Below are 16,914 nucleotides of genomic sequence, written 5' to 3' on the forward strand. Positions count from 1 at the left end.
AAATATTTAGAAAGACGGGAATCTGTTTAACTTTTGGTGGAAATGGTTACTTACGGCCGACAGTTATGTTGCGGAGGAGTTAAGTGGGGATAGTGAAAATGTGTTGGAGTATGATTACTTCTGATGACTCTAATGGGGAGATGCCCACAAAGAGGCGGTGTGAAAGTGTTAATGAGGATTCTATTTTGTATAGAAGAAATGGATAAGCTCAACTAATGTTGGTGATTAAATAATAAGAAGTGAACTAAAAGCTTATCTCGATTCAAACTGATGACATCAGTGGGTGTTGGCAGCCATAAGGAGATTCCGAGAATTTTTCGATATTGATGTCTTACAGATTTTATCTTTAGAGAACAATCCATTGAACATGATCGGGGATGGTTACCTACCGCATTACTGAGAATTATTGCCGCGATTCATGAATTCGACGTTGTCGGGTTGTGGTCCGGTTGGAGCAATACCGGATTTCTTGGGGACCATGTCTTCTCTGTCGGTTTTGCAATTGGCTGATAATGAGGCTCGGGCGGAATTCCAGCAAGTTTTAAGCAGTCTCAATTGCATATTTTATGGTTAAATGATCAGATTGGAAACGGTTTATTCGGTCCAATAGACGTAATTACCTCAATGACCTCTGTGTCACTGTTATGGCTACATGGAAACTAGTTCACAAGTACCATTCCGGTAGGTATTAGAGCACTGCCTTTTCTAACGGTGCTCAATCTTAACAAGAATGACTTGTGGGTCAAATTCCCGAAAGCTTAAATAAGATGACACTTCTAAAGAAGCTGGATTTGAGCAATAACAACCTCATGGGTGCAGTACCAAATTTATTTGGTAATTTCCTTTTTGCGAGTAATCGATTATGTCAATCTACTCCTGGGGTTCCATGCATGTGCCCCACAAGTTACTGCACATATAAATTTTCTTGGTGCTGTGAACTACCCCTGGAGATATGTTTCTTCCTGGAAAGGTAATGATTTGTGTGTAGGTTCCCGGTTGGGGATAGCCCGCAATTCAGTTCAAAAAGTTTTGATTCTCAGATCCGCGCGGATAATAAGCTTAATGGTACTAGTAATGGGATTGTTTGTTTAGCTAGAAGGAATATTGTTTTATTATTGAATCCGACTACTCGAGAGTTTAAGGTGGTGCGATTTGGAGAGGAGTTTGACTTTGATTGTCATCAGAATAGTGGATTGGGGTATGATGGTGCTAATGATGATTACGTGTTGGTGAAGTTTATCAATGGTAATGGATGTGAATCCAGTATTAATGTTTACTCAGTGAACAACACTTCGTGCTCCGCGATTTCGGATGTTCCTTATAGGATTACTGATGATAAAGCGTTGGGAATTTGTTTGAATGGGGCTTTTTATTGGTTAGCATATGGAAAAGGAAAATACTCCAAAGCAATAATCTCGTTGATATTGAGCAGAAAGCATTCCGAGATGTTCAGACACCAGTTCGTATGGGTAAACTTGCTCAGGTAACTATAAGGAAGTTGCGGGGGAAACTTTGTATGTATTGCAAGTATTACGATGAGACTGGTATTGAGATATGGGTGATGGAAGATTATGGTCCAAGGGTCTCTTGGTTTAAATTACTTGCCATTCCAGAGGCTGGCTATAAGCAACGATCATATGAGTTGGCAATGATCATATGAGTTCAAAATGATTAGAGTGGTGGATCAGTTCGAGATAGTAGAGTGGGAGCTGATAGCTATTATTGTTGTCATGTTCACTGCACTTTTTACTACTCTACAGCAGGTGCTCTTTTTACTACTCCGCATCATGGAAGATGCAGTCATGGCTATTTGAATGTTTGTGGGTTTGCAATAGATACCTCAATTTGTAAAGCACTTATTGATATGTACTCAAAGTGTGGTAGGATAGATTTTGCAGGGGAGGTTTTTAACGGGATATCAAAGCGTGATATCATCTCATGGAATACTATGATAGCTGGGTATGGAATTTATGGTCTTGGTAAGGAGGCACTCTTGTTATTCCATGATTTGTAGAATGAGGGGCTGAAGCTAGACTATGTTACTTTCATATGTCTCCTATCAGTTTGCAGCCACTCAGGCCTTGTTCGCCTCATAGCTTAAGCAGCACGAAACAGCGCGTCCTCTCGATGTTTCGCGATTTATCTTTATGATGTGTTCCTGACTTTGCTTATTTTTGTCTTTGCCTTTCATGGCAACAAGTGTGAGAATGGTTTGATAATTACGTAGCTTCATATACTATGGTACTTTTATGCCTTTTGTGTAGTGTGCAGTTACATAGCTTTCAAGATCAGACAAGTACGAGTGGAATTACATCTCCATTGTCAGCTTGGGGGCAAGCTGAGTGGCCCGGGCAAACTCAGCGGCCTCCAACATCTCCACGGTCAACTTGGGAGCAAGCTGAGTGGCCCGGGCAAACTCAGCGGCCTCCAACATCTCCACGGTCAACTTGGGGGCAAGCTGAGTGGCCCGGGCAAACTCAGCGGCCTCCAACATCTCCACGGTCAACTTAGGGGCAAGCTGAGTGGCCCGGGCAAACTCAACGGCCTCCAACATCTCCACGGTCAACTTGGAGGCAAGCTGAGTGGCCCGGGCAAACCCAGCGGCCTCCAACATCTCCATAGTCAACTCGGGGGCAAGATGAGTTGCCCGGGCAAACTAAGCTGCCCTCGACATCTCCATGGTAGCGGGAGGGGTGAGTCTACTGCGGACGATGAGGTCCGAGTTCAACTTCGGGGCAAACTAAGGTGCCTCCAACATTTCTAGGGCAGCGACTCTTTGTGTCAGGTGGGGTTCCAGATTTGCGGACCACGACCCTCTATACCTGCCGCCGCCGCCCAAAGGACGGAGCCAACGTAGATGATGGGTTGTTTATTGTGGTTTATTAATCATCCCATTTCATATTCTAATGGTACGGTATGTACAGGAGTTTACAGCTTGTTGTTTATGGCTTTTATAGCTAAGGTGTTAGGTTGTGCATGGCTATTCATAAATTTTATTCGTGGCGTTAAATATGTATGTGACCTAGTATATTTGGAGTTTGGTAGCCTGGTGTATTAGTATGAGAGGAAGAACTACTTATGGCTTGATCCCTGAAAGGGAAGCAGCGGTGCCGAGTGGCTTCCCTATGTAGGTACCCACCTCATAGAGTTTTATGTTTAAGATGTGGATTGTTGTTTTATTTCCCAACCACATGCATATGCTGCAGCGTGCTTGGTGTGATCTGGGGGATATGTTTAATATTGGACCCTTATATATGTCAGTTGGTTACAAATAGGCAGATACGGGAATTGCATGGTGAGAATGAGTGGCGCTATAAGGTAGATATTTGTTGTTATGGGTGTCATTATTTCTAGTTATTTTTGGCTTTGGTCGAGATGATTAAGTAGCCATTTCTATGAATTAGCATATCTTTCGTAGTTGAGTTTATAGCTGAGATATGAGGCTTTATATGTGGTTTGGCTATACCCTTATTAAATTTTCAGGTTATGACAGGTTATTAGGTTTATGAAATGCGGAAAATTCAGAGGAGATGCTGCCGAAATTTTTCCAGAAAGGTCACATCTTAGGTATATTTGTTTAAGTTTTGGAGCGCTACCGGTCCAAGTCTTCTCAGGTCCGCCGTCTTCATCGACAGACCCGAGAGGGGGCATCTGTGTGAGCCATATTCATGACTACGAACATCACAGGTAAGAGGAGTGAGAGAGAGACAAGTGGGTCTCGTATGGTATTGGGCCAAAGGGATGGGCCGAATGACTTCGACTTAGAGAAAAAAGGAAAGGAGGGAATAGTGGGCCTTTTACGGTATTGGGCCCAAGATCATAGGGTCCAAGGTCTTTGACCTAACAAGAAGGAAGAAAAAAAAAGAAAGAGGGAGGAAAAAAGAGGAAACGGGCGGCAGTGAAAGGAGGGAGTGGAAAGACGGACAGTGAGGGGACATCCAAGATTAGAGGGAATGAATCGGGTTAATACAACACCCTCAATTTTTTAGATCGATAAAAGGACTCTAATTCTAGGCACCAATTTAAACAGAGTAAAGACTCGTTAGTATATTGCTAATAAAACGATGCATACACAAGCTGACAAGCGATTTCAATTCAAGTGGTGGTTTGACATTGTAAATATTGTTCATTAAATATACTAAAGGTAGCAAAGGTATTATACAATAAAAAACAACATAAATGTGTGACTTCTTCAAGGGCTATGACTCAAATTATAAAAAAATTACAACTTCCATAACTTGTTAATGCAAAACTTTACAGTATGTAACTATTAGTAACATAATGAATAATGTAGAATCATTAAAGACATATCGATCTTGTATGACGTTCATGGAAGCGAAATGTGCCAAATATGCTGGAAGTGACTAAAATTATAAAAAATATACAACTTCCATAACTTTTTATTCTATAACTTTACAGTATATAACTATTAGTCACATAATACTTAATATAGAGTCATTAAAGACATATCGTTCTTGTATGTCGTTCATGGCGAGAAATGTGATAAATATGTTGGAAGTGACAACATAAGTGATTTTAATCAAACCAGTTTTGGTTATAATATGCTACTATTAGTACCATAACGTATTATTAAACAAATATTTTTCTTGTATGTCGTTTGTGGCACTAAAATATAACAGATATGTTGGTAGTGACAACATAAGTCATTTTAATCGGACCAAGGATCATTAGAAGAACCAAGGAAATTTGAATTCTAAACAGATTTTGGCGAGCTGCCACCTCATAAGTAGTTGAGTAGAACTAGTTCTTACACCCTCAATTTTTTAGATCTATATGGGGACTCTAATTCTAAGCACCAATTTAAACAGAGTTAAGACTCATTAGTATACAGCTAATAAAATGATGCATACCCAAGCTAACAAGCGATTTCAATTCAAGTGGTGGTTTGACATTACAAATATTGCTCTATAAATAAACTAAAGGTAGCGAAGGTATTAAATTATAAAAAATAACATAAATGTGTGACTTCTTCAAAGGCTATGACTCAAATTATAAAAAATATACAACTTCCAAAACTTGTTATTGCATAACTTTACAGTATGTAACTATCAGTAACATAATGAATAATATATAGTCATTAAAGACAAATCGATATTGTATGTCATTCATGGAAGCAAAATGTGCCAAATATGCTGGAATTGACTCAAATTATAAAAAAAATATATACAACTTTCATAACTTGTTATTGCATAACAATATATTATGTAACTATTAGTAACATAATGCATAATATATAGTCATTAAAGATATATCGATCTTGTATGTCGTTCACGGGGAGAAATGTGCAAAATATGTTAAAAGTGACAACATAAATGATTTTAATCCAAACTATTTTGGTTATAGTATGCTACTATTAGTAACATAATGTATTATATATATCCATTAAACACATATTTTTCTTGTATGTCCTTCGTCGCACTAAAGTGTAACAAATTTGTAGGAAGTGACAACATACGTCATTTTAATAGAACCAGGGATCAGTAGAAGAACCAAGGCAATTTGGATTCTAGACAAATTTTGATGAGCTCCCAGCTCATAAGTAGTTGAGTAGAACTAGTTCTAACAACCTCAATTTTTTAAATCTATAAGGGGACTCTAATTTTAGGCACCAATTTAAACAGAGTAAAGACTCATGAGTATATTGCTAATAAAACAATGCATACACAAGCTAACAAGTGATTTCCATTCAAGTGCTGGTTTGACATTATTAATATTGCTCTATAAATATACTAACGGTAGCAAAGTTATTATACAGTAAAAAAAACAACATAAAAGTGTGACTTCTTCGATGGCTATGACTCAAATTATAAAAATATTACAACTTCCATAACTTGTTATTGCATAACTTTACATTATGTAACTATTAATAACATAATGAATAATATAGAGTCATTAAAGACATATCGATCTTGTATGTAGTTCATAGAATCGAAATGTGCCAAATATGTAGGAAGTAACTCAAATTATAAAAAATAAACAACTTCTAGAACTTGTTATTGCATAACTTTACAGTATGTAACTATTAGTCACATAATACTTAATATAGAGTCATTAAAGACATATCGATCTTGTAAGTCGTTCTTGTGGCGAAATGTGACAAATATGCTGGAAGTGACAACATAAGTGGTTTTAATCCAACCAGTTTTGGTTATAGTATGCTACTATTAGTACCGTAATATATTATATATATCCATTAAATACATATTTTTCTTGTATGTCGTTCGTGGAACTAAAATATAACAGATATGTTGGAAGTGACAACATAAGTCATTTTAATCGAACTAGGGATCTGTAGAATAACCAAAGGAATTTGGATTCTATACTGATTTTGTTGAGTTGCCACCTCATAAGTAGTGGAGTAAAACTAGTTCTTACACCCTTAATTTTTTAGATCAATAAGGCGACTATAATTTTCGGCACCAATTTAAACAGAGTTAAGACTCATTAGTATATTGCTAATAAAATGATGAATACACAAGCTGAGAAGCGATTTATAACAAGTGGTGGTTTGACATTACAAATATTGCTCTATAAATATACTAAAGGTAGCAAATGTATTATACAAAAAAAAACATAAATGTGTGACTTCATCGAGGGCTATGACTCAAATTTTAAAAAATTAACAACTTCCATAACTTGTTATTACATAACTTTACAGTATGTAACTATTAGTAACATAATGAATAATATAGAGTCATTAAAGGCATCGAATTTGTATGTCGTTCATGGACTCGAACTGTGCCAAATATGATGGAAGTGACTCAAATTATAAAAAAAATATACAACTTCTATAACTGGTTATTGCATAATTTATAGTATGTAGCAATTAGTAACATAATTAATAATATAGAGTCAATAAAAACATATCGATCCTGTATATCGTTCATGTGTCGAAATGTTCAAAATAAGCTAGAAGTGACAACATAAGTGATATTAATCCAACCAGTTTTGGTTATAGTATGCTACAATTAGTAACGTAATGTATTATATATATATCCATTAAATACATATTTTTCTTGTATGTCGTTCGTCGCACTAAAATGTTATAGATATGTTGGAAGTGACAATATAAGTCATTTTAATTAAACCACGGATCAGTAGAAGAACCAAGGGAATTTCGATTCTAGGCAGATTTTGATGAGATGCCACCTCATAAGTAGTTGAGTAGAACTAGTTCTTACACCCTCAATTTTTTAGATCTATAAGGGGACTCTATTTCTACGCACCAATTTAAACAGAGTAAAGACACATTAGTATATTGCTAATAAAACGATGCATACACAAGCTGACAAGCGATTTCAATTCAAGTGGTGGTTTGACATTATAAATATTGCTTTATAAATATATTAAAGGTAGCAAACGTATTATACAATAAAAAATAACATAAATGTGTGACTTCTTCGAGGGCTATGACTCAAATTATAAAAAAATATACAACTTCCATAACTTATTTTTGCATAACTTTACAGCATGTAACTATTAGTAACATAATGAATAATAAAGAGTCATTAAAGACATATCGATCTTGTATGTCGTACATAGAAGCAAAATGTGCCAAATATGCTAGAAGTGACTCAAATTATAAAAAGTATACAACTTGCATAACTTTACATTATGTAACTATTAATAACATAATGCACAATATAGAGTCATTAAAGACATATCGAGCTTGTATGTCGTTCATGGGGCGCAATGTGCCTAATATGCTGGAATTGATAACATAAGTGATTTTAATCCAACCTGTTTTGGTTATAGTATGCTACTATTAGTGCCATAATGTATTATATATATCAATTAAACATAAATTTTCTTGTATGTCATTCGTTGCACTAAAGTGTAACAAATTTGTAGGAAGTGACAACATAAGTCATTTTAATCGAACCAGGGATCAGTAGAAGAACCAAGGAAATTTGGATTCTAGACAAATTTTGATAGGCTGCCAGCTCATAAGTAGTTTAGTAGAACTACTTCTTTCACCCTCAATTTTTTAGATCTATATGGGGACTCTAATTCTAGGCACCAATTTAAACAGAGTAAAGTCTCATTAGTATATTGCAAATAAAATGATGCATACACAAGCTGAGAAGCGATTTCATTTCAAGTGGTGGTTAGACATTTTTAATATTGCTCAATAAATATACTAAAGGTAGCAAAGGTATTATACAATAAAAAACAACATAAATGTGTGACTTCTTCGAGGGCTATGACTCAAATTATAAAAAAAAATTACAAATTCTATAACTTGTTATTACATAAGTTTACCGTATGTAACTATTAGTAACATAATGAATAATAAAGATTCATTAAAGACATATCGAACTTGTATATCGTTTATGGAAGCTTAATGTGCCGAACATGTCGGAAGTGACTCAAATTATAAAAAAATATATAACTTCCATAACTTGTTATTGCATAACTTTACAGTATGTAACAATTAGTCACATAATACTTAATATAGACTCATTAAAGACATATCGATCTTGTATGTCGTTCATGGGGCAAAATGTGCCAAATATGTGGGAAGTGACAACCTATGTCATTTTAAACCAACCATTTTTTGTTACAGTATGCTACTATTAGTACCATAACGTATTATATATATCCATTAAACAAATATTTTTCTTGTATGTCGTTTGTGGCACTAAATGTAACAGATATGTTGGAAGTAACAACATAAGTCATTTTAATCGAACCAGGGATCAATAGAATAACCAAGGGAATTTGAATCCTAAACAGATTTTGGCGAGCTGCCACCTCATAAGTAGTTGAGTTGAACTACTTCTTACACCCTCAATTTTTTAGATCTATAAGGGGACTCTAATTCTAGGCACCAATTTAAACAGAGTTAAGACTCATTAGTATACTACTAATAAAATGATGCATACCCAAGCTAAAAAGAAATTTCAATTCAAGTGGTGGTTTGACATTACAAATATTGTTCTACAAATATACTAAAGGTAGCGAAGGTATTATATTATAAAAAACAACATAAATGTGTTACTTCTTCAAAGGCTATGACTCAAATTATAAAAAATATACAACTTCCAGAACTTGTTATTGCATAAATTTGCAGTATGTAACTATTAATAACATAATGAATAATATATAGTCATTAAAGACAAATCGATATTGTATGTCATTCTTGGAAGCAAAATTTGCCAAATATGCTGGAATTGACCCAAATTATAAAAAAAAATATACAACTTTCATAACTTGTGATTGCATAACTTTACATTATGTAACTATTAGTAACATAATACATAATATATAGTCATTAATGACATATTGATCTTGTATGTCGTTCACGGTGTAAAATGTACAAAATATGCAGGAAGTGACAACATAAATGATTTTAATCTAACATGTTTTGGTTATAGTATACTACTATTAGTACCATAATGTATTATATATATCCATTAAACACATATTTCTCTTGTATGTCGTTCGTCGCATTAAAGTATAACAAATTTGTTAGAAGTGACAACATACGTCATTTTAATAAGACCAGAGATCAGTAGAAGAACCAAGGGAATTTGGATTCTAGACAAATTTTGATGAGCTGTCAGTTCATAAGTAGTTGAGTAGAACTAGTTCGTACACCTCCAATTTGTTAGATCTATAAAGAGACACTAATTTTCGGCACCAATTTAAACAGAGTAAAGACTCGTGAGTATATTGCTAATAAAACGATGCATACATAAGCTGACAAGCTATTTCAATTCAAGTGGTGGTTTGACATTATTAATATTGCTCTATAAATATACTAACTGTAGCAAAGTTATTATACAATAAAAAAAACAACATAAATGTGTGACTTCTTCGAGGGCAATGTCTCAAATTATAAAAAATTTACAACTTCCATAACTTGTTATTGTATAACTTTACAGTATGTAACTATTAATAACATAATAAATAATATAGAGTCATTCAAGATATATCGATCTTGTATGTCGTTCATGGAATCGAAATGTGCCAAATATGCTGGAAGTAACTCAAATTATAAAAAATATACAACTTGCATAACTTTACAGTATGTAACTATTAGTCACATAATACTTAATATAGAGGCATTAAAGACATATCGATTTTGTATGTCGTTCATGTGGCGAAATGTGTCAAATATGTTGGAAGTGACAACATAAGTGATTTTAATCCAACTTATTTTCTTTATAGTATGCTACTATTAATGCCATAATGTATTATATATATCCATTAAACACATAGTTTTCTTGTATGTCGTTCGTCGCACTAAAATGTCACAGTTATGTTGGAAGTGACAACATAACTCATTTTAATCGAACCACGGATCAGTAGAAGAAACAAGGGAATTTGGATTCTAGACAAATTTTGATGATCTGCCACCTCATAAGTAGTTGAGTAGAACTAGTTCTTACACCCTCAATTTTTAAGATCTAGAAGGGGACTCTAATTCTACACACCAATTTAAATAGAATAAAGACTCATTAGTGTATTGCTAATAAACCGATGCATACAAAAGCTGACAAGCGATTTCAATTCAAGTGGTGGTTTGACATTATAAATATTGCTCTACAAATATACTAAAGGTAGCAAAGGCATTATACAATAAAAAACAACCTAAATGTGTGACTTCTTCGAGGGAAATGACTCAAATTATTAAAAAATATCCAACTTCCATAACTTATTATTGCATAACATTTCAGTATGTAACTATTAGTAACATAATGAATAATATATAGTTATTAAAGACATATCGATCTTGTATGTCGTTCATGGAAGCAAAATGTGCCAAATATGCCTGAAGTGACTCAATTTATAAAAAATATACAACTTGCACAACTTGTTATTGCATAACTTTACAGTATGTAACTATTAGTAATATAATGCATAATATAGAGTCATTAAAGACATATCGATCTTGTATGTCATTCATGGGGCGAAATGTGCAAAATATGCTGGAAGTGGCAACATAAGTGATTTTAATCAAACCTGTTTTTGTTATAGTATGCTACTATTAGTACCATAATGTATTATATATATCAATTAAATACATATTTTTCTTGTATGTCGTTCGTCGCACTAAAGTGTAACACATTTCTTGGAAGTGAAAACATAAGTCATTTGAATCGAACCAGGGATCAATTGAAGAACCAAGGGAATTTGGATTCTAGACAAATTTTGACGAGCTACCAGCTCATAAGTAGTTGAGTAGAACTAGTTCTTACACCCTCAATTTTTTAGATCTATAAGGGAACTCTAATTCTAGGCACCAATTTAAACAGAGTAAAGACTCATTAGTATATTGCTAATAAAACGATGCATACACAAGCTGACAAGCAATTTCAAATCAATTGGTGGTTTTACGTTATTAATATTGCTCTATAAATATACTAAAGGTACAAAAAAAACAACATAAATGTGTGACTTCTTCAAAGGCTATGACTCAAATTATAAAAAAATTACAACTTCCATAACTTGTTATTGCATAACTTTACAGTATGTAACTATTAGTAACATAATGAATAATATAGAGTCATTAAAGACATCGATTTTGTATGTCGTTCATGGAAGCGAAATGTGCCAAATATGTTGGAAGTGACTCAAATTATAAAAAATATACAACTTCCATACCTTGTTATTACTTTACATTATTTTACTATTAGTCACATAATACTTAATATAGAGTTATTAAAGACATATCGATCTTGTATGTCGTTCATGGGGCGAAATGTGCCAAATATGGTAGAAGTCATAAGTGATTTTAATCCAACCAATTTTGGTTATAGTATGCTACTATTAGTACCATAATGTATTATATATATCCATTATACAAATATTTTTCTTGTATGTCGTTTGTGTCACTAAAATGTAACAGATATGTTGGAAGTGACAACATAAGTCATTTTAATCGAACTTGGGATCAGTAGAATAACCAAGGGAATTTTGATTCTAAACAGATTTTGGTGAGCTGCCACCTCATAAGTAGTTGAGTAGAACTAGTTCTTACACCATCAATTTTTTAGATCTATAAGGGGACTCTAATTGTAGGAACCAGTTTAAATAGAGTAAATACTCATTAGTATATTGCTAATAAAATAATGCATACACAAGCTGACAAGCGATTTCAATTCAAGTGGTGGTTTGACATTATAAATATTGATCAATAAATATACTAAAGGTAGCAATGGTATTATACAGTAAAAAACAATATAAATGTGTGACTTCTTCAAGGTCTACGACTCAAATTATAAAAAATATACAACTTCCATAACTTGTTATTGCATAAGTTTACAGTATGTTACTATGAAAAACATAATGAATAATATAGAGTCATTAAAGACATATCGATCTTGTATGTCTTTCATAGAAGCGAAATGTGCCAAATATACTGGAAGTCAATCAAATTAAAAAAAAAATACAATTTCTAGAATTTTTATTGCATAACTTTACAATATGTAACTATAAGTAACATAATTCATAATTTAGAGTCATTAAAAGCATATCGATCTTGTATGTCGTTCATGGGGCGAAATGTGTCGAATATGCTATAAGTGACAACATAAGTGATTTTAATCCAACCAGTTTTGTTTATAGTATGCTACTATTAGTACCATAATGTATTATATATATCCAATAAATACATATTTTTCATGTGTGTCGTTCGTGGCACTAAAATGTAACTGATATGTTGGAAGTGACAATATAAGCCATTTTAATCGAATCAGGGATCAGTAGACGAACAAAGGGAATTTGGATTTTAGATAGATTTTGATTAGCTGCCACCTCATAAGTAGTTGAGTAGAACTAGTTCTTAACCTCCCTTAATTTTTTAGATCTATAAGGGGACTCTAATTATACTCACCAATTAAAACATAGTAAAGACTCATTAGTATATTGCTAATAAAATGATGCATACACAAGCTGACAAGCAATTTCAATTCAAGTGGTCGTTCGACATTATAAATATTGCTCTATAAATATACTAAAGGTAGCAAAGGTATTATACAATAAAAAACAACATAAATGTGTGACTTCTTCGAAGGCTATGACTCAAATTATAAAAAATATACAACTTCCATAACTTATTATTCCATAACTTTATAGTATGTAACTATTAGTAATAGAATGAATAATATATAGTCATTAAAGACATATCGATCTTGTATGTTGTTCATGGCAGCATAATGTACCAACTATGCTGAATGTGACTCAAATTATAAAAAATATACAACTTCCATAACTTGTTATTGCATAACTTTACTGTATGTAACTATTAGTAACATAATGCATAATATAGAGTCATTAAAGGCATATCGATCTTGTATGTCGTTCATGGGGCGAAATGTGCCAAATATGTTGGAAGTGACAACATAAGTGAATTTAATCCACCCTGTTTTGGTTTTATTATCCTACTATTAGTACCATAATGTATTATATATATCCATTAAACACATATTTTTCTTGTATGTCGTACGTCACAATAAAATGTAACAAATTTGTTAGAAGTGACAACATAAGTCATTTTAATCGAACCAGGGATCAGTAGAAGAACCAAGGGAATTTGGATTCTTGTCAAATTTTGATGAGCTGCCAGCTCAGAAGTAGTTGAGTAGAACTTGTTCTTAAACTCTCAATTTTTTATATCTATAAAGGGACTCTAATTCTAGGCACCAATTTAAACAGAGTAAAGACTCATTAGTATATTTCTAATAAAACAATACATACACAAGCTGACAAGCGATTTCAATTCATATGGTGGTTTGACAAAAATAATATTGCTCTATAAATATACTAAAGGTAGCAAAAGTATTATACAATAACAAACAACATAAATGAGTGACTTCTTCGAGGGCTCTAACTCAAATTATAAAAAATTTACCACTTCCATAATTTGTTATTGCATAACTTTATAGTATGTAACTATTACTAACATAATAAATGATATAGAATCATTAAAGACATATCGATCTTGTATGTCGTTCATGGAAGCGAAATGTGCCAAATATGCTAGAAGTGACTCAAATTATAAAAAATATACAACTTCCATAACTTGTTATTACATAAATTTACAGTATGTAACTATTAGTAACATAATGCATATTATAGAGTCATTAAAGCTAGTTATTGATGATTCGGTTCAATCTAATCAATCAGCTTTCATTCCTGGCAGATCCATTCAGGACAATATTCTGCTTTCTCATGAGCTCCTCCGAGGATATGACAGGAAACACGGCACACCTAGATGTACCATTAAGTTGGACATTCGGAAGGCCTTTGATATGGTTAGTTGGGAGTCTATCAAGGCAATGATCAGGATCTTCGGATTTCCGGATAATATGTGTTAGTGGATTGAAATGTGCATTTCATCCCCTTCCTATTCTGTCATGAGTAATGGTGCGCCGAAAGGATATTTTAATGGTGGCAGAGGTCTCAGACAAGGAGATCCCTTATCTCCATATTTATTTGTCCTAGTTATGGAGATCCTCACCTGAGTGATTAAAGAAAGACTGAACAATCGTCTTATCCAGTATCATTCCAAATGAAAAAAGGTGAAGCTGTCTCACCTGCTTTTCATGAGATGATGTTCTTACGCTCGCAAGGGCGAGAGTGCATCCATACAAGTCATGAAGGGATGTCTGGAAATTTTTGGAAATGCAACTGGGCTACAGATTAACAAACACAAGACAACTCTTCTTATGGAAGGTCTAAATGACCAAGAGGCGAGTGCTCTGGCTAACATTTTAGAGGTTGACTTGATCAAACCTCCAGTGAAATATCTAGGACTTCCTCTCATCTCCGCTCGATTGGGTATCAAGGAATGCCAACCTCTGGTAGAGAAGGTCACTCGCAAGATTACCAACTGGAAATCAAGAGTATTATCTCATGCGGGTAGATTACAGGTAATAAAGTCCATCCTGCTGTCTTTTCACACATATTGGGCAAGAACCTTCATTCTTCCCAAGACAGTACTCGAGCAAGTGGAAAGTATTTGTGCAAAATTCCTTTGGACTGGCACAAATAATAGAAAAGGGCTGCATCAGGCGAGTTGGAGCATAGTCTGTCAAACAAAGGAAGAAGGTGGGCTGGGAGTTATGAATGTTCACAGATGGAATGTGGGTGAACATTGTGGGCTGATCTTCACATTAGTCTCTAAAGAAGACACCATATGGGTAGATTGGATTTGGAAACAACACATCAAGTCCAACTACTTTTGGACTATGAAAGTACCAAGAGACTGCTCTTGGACGTGGCGAAGCATTTTGAACAATAGAACCGCAGCCAAGAAACTTATCAAATACTCCATTGCAAAAGGGGAAGAAACACTACTGTGGCACGATATTTGGTGCACAAGATCACCGTTGTTCGAAGACACTGAAGCAATGGCAGAATGGGATTTTCTGCTAGACGCTAAGGTCAGTGTTATCATTTCTAATGGGGAATGGTCTGATTCAAGAGGTGGACATCAACCAACATCTCGCACAATATCAGATAGTGTGGACGCCGCATCAGAGTGGGCAGTTCACCTCACATAGTGCGTATCAGGCACTGTCACTAGAGAAGGAAAAGAAGAAATGGCACAAGCTAGTTTGGGGTAAGTGGGTGCTTCCTAGACACTCTTTCTCTACATGGCAGCTGTTCTCTCAAAGTCTCCCCACACAGGACAGACTTGTGCAAAGGAAAATTCTCCAAACTTCAGCATGCTGCCTATGCAACAATAGCTGAGAATACTCAGGTCACTTGTTCTTTGAATGTTTGTACTCCAAGGAAGTCATATCTAGAGTCAGTTTACTGCTCGCGGTATCGACCGATAACCGCACAACAAATAGAGAGTGGTCGTCTATCCTTCGCATATGCAAAGAAGAAGAGTTGGGAGAGATCTACAAGGTTTTTTTTCTGTGCATCAGTGGCATACCTATGGAAGGAAAGGAACGATCGTAGATTTCAGCATGTTGCCAAGACAGAGCAAAACCTTTATGAGAAAATGGAATGAGATATAAAGAACTACCTACAAGTCTTAAGGCCAGAAGTCCAGGATTCGGCAAGAGTTAGGGATCTATTTCAGAGACTTAACATCGAACCCAAATATATGACGCCAAGGCAAGTAGAATGTGTGTGGAGGCCTCCAAATGGTAGGCGTGTGAAGGCCAATACCGATGGAGCAGTGAGCAGTAAGGGAGCAGGACAAGGCGGAGTTATCAGAGACAATGAGGGGCAGGTGTTAGCGGGGTTCAGTGGCAGTGGAGGCTTGGCGTCTGTGTTATTTCAGGAAATCAAAGCTATCAACATATGCCTACACAGATGTATAGCAGAAGGCTATAAGGAAGTGGAGGTCGAGTCAGACTCTCTGCGAGCTGTGAATGCAATCAACAAGCAGGAGAAACCCCCTTGGTTCTGCATGGACATGCTAAAAGCTATAGATATGAAAATATCAGAATTCACTTTTATATCTTTCTCTCATGTTTATAGAGAAGTGAACCGAGCTGCAGACTATTTAGCTTCTCATCATGATGCAGCTAATTTTGTTGTACAATTTGTCCCTCAACTAGATCATAGACTGCAATGTATTGTAAATGACGATGCAAGTGGCCAAATATAAGTACAAAATAGTTGAATCAATACAGGTGGGGGTCTGCCTAACCCTAGCTTAATTTTTTTTTTTTTTTTATAAAAAAGACATATCGATCTTGTATGTCGTTCATGGGGCGAAATGTGCCAAATATGCTAGAAGTGACAACATATGTGATTTTAATCCAACCTGCTTTGGTTATATTATGCTACTAGTAGTACCATAATGTATTATATATATCATTAAACACATATTTTTCTTGTATGTCGTTCGTCGCACTAAAATGTAACAAATTTGTTGGAAGTGACAACATAAGTCATTTTAATCGAACTAGGGATCAGTAGAAG

General features: G+C 34.6%; 1 protein-coding gene across 1 annotated transcript; it reads left to right on the forward strand.

Annotated features, from left to right (window-relative positions):
* Positions 1–16,087: 16,087 nt before the first annotated feature.
* LOC147488198 (uncharacterized) lies at positions 16,088–16,597 on the forward strand. Its single transcript, XM_086574299.1, has one exon. The coding sequence runs from the start codon at positions 16,088–16,090 to the stop codon at positions 16,595–16,597; it is 510 nt and encodes a 169-aa protein (XP_086430425.1).
* Positions 16,598–16,914: the final 317 nt, after the last annotated feature.

The sequence above is a fragment of the Coptis chinensis genome, chromosome 7, assembly GCF_015680905.1.
Source record: "Coptis chinensis isolate HL-2020 chromosome 7, ASM1568090v1, whole genome shotgun sequence".
NCBI lineage: Eukaryota > Viridiplantae > Streptophyta > Magnoliopsida > Ranunculales > Ranunculaceae > Coptis > Coptis chinensis.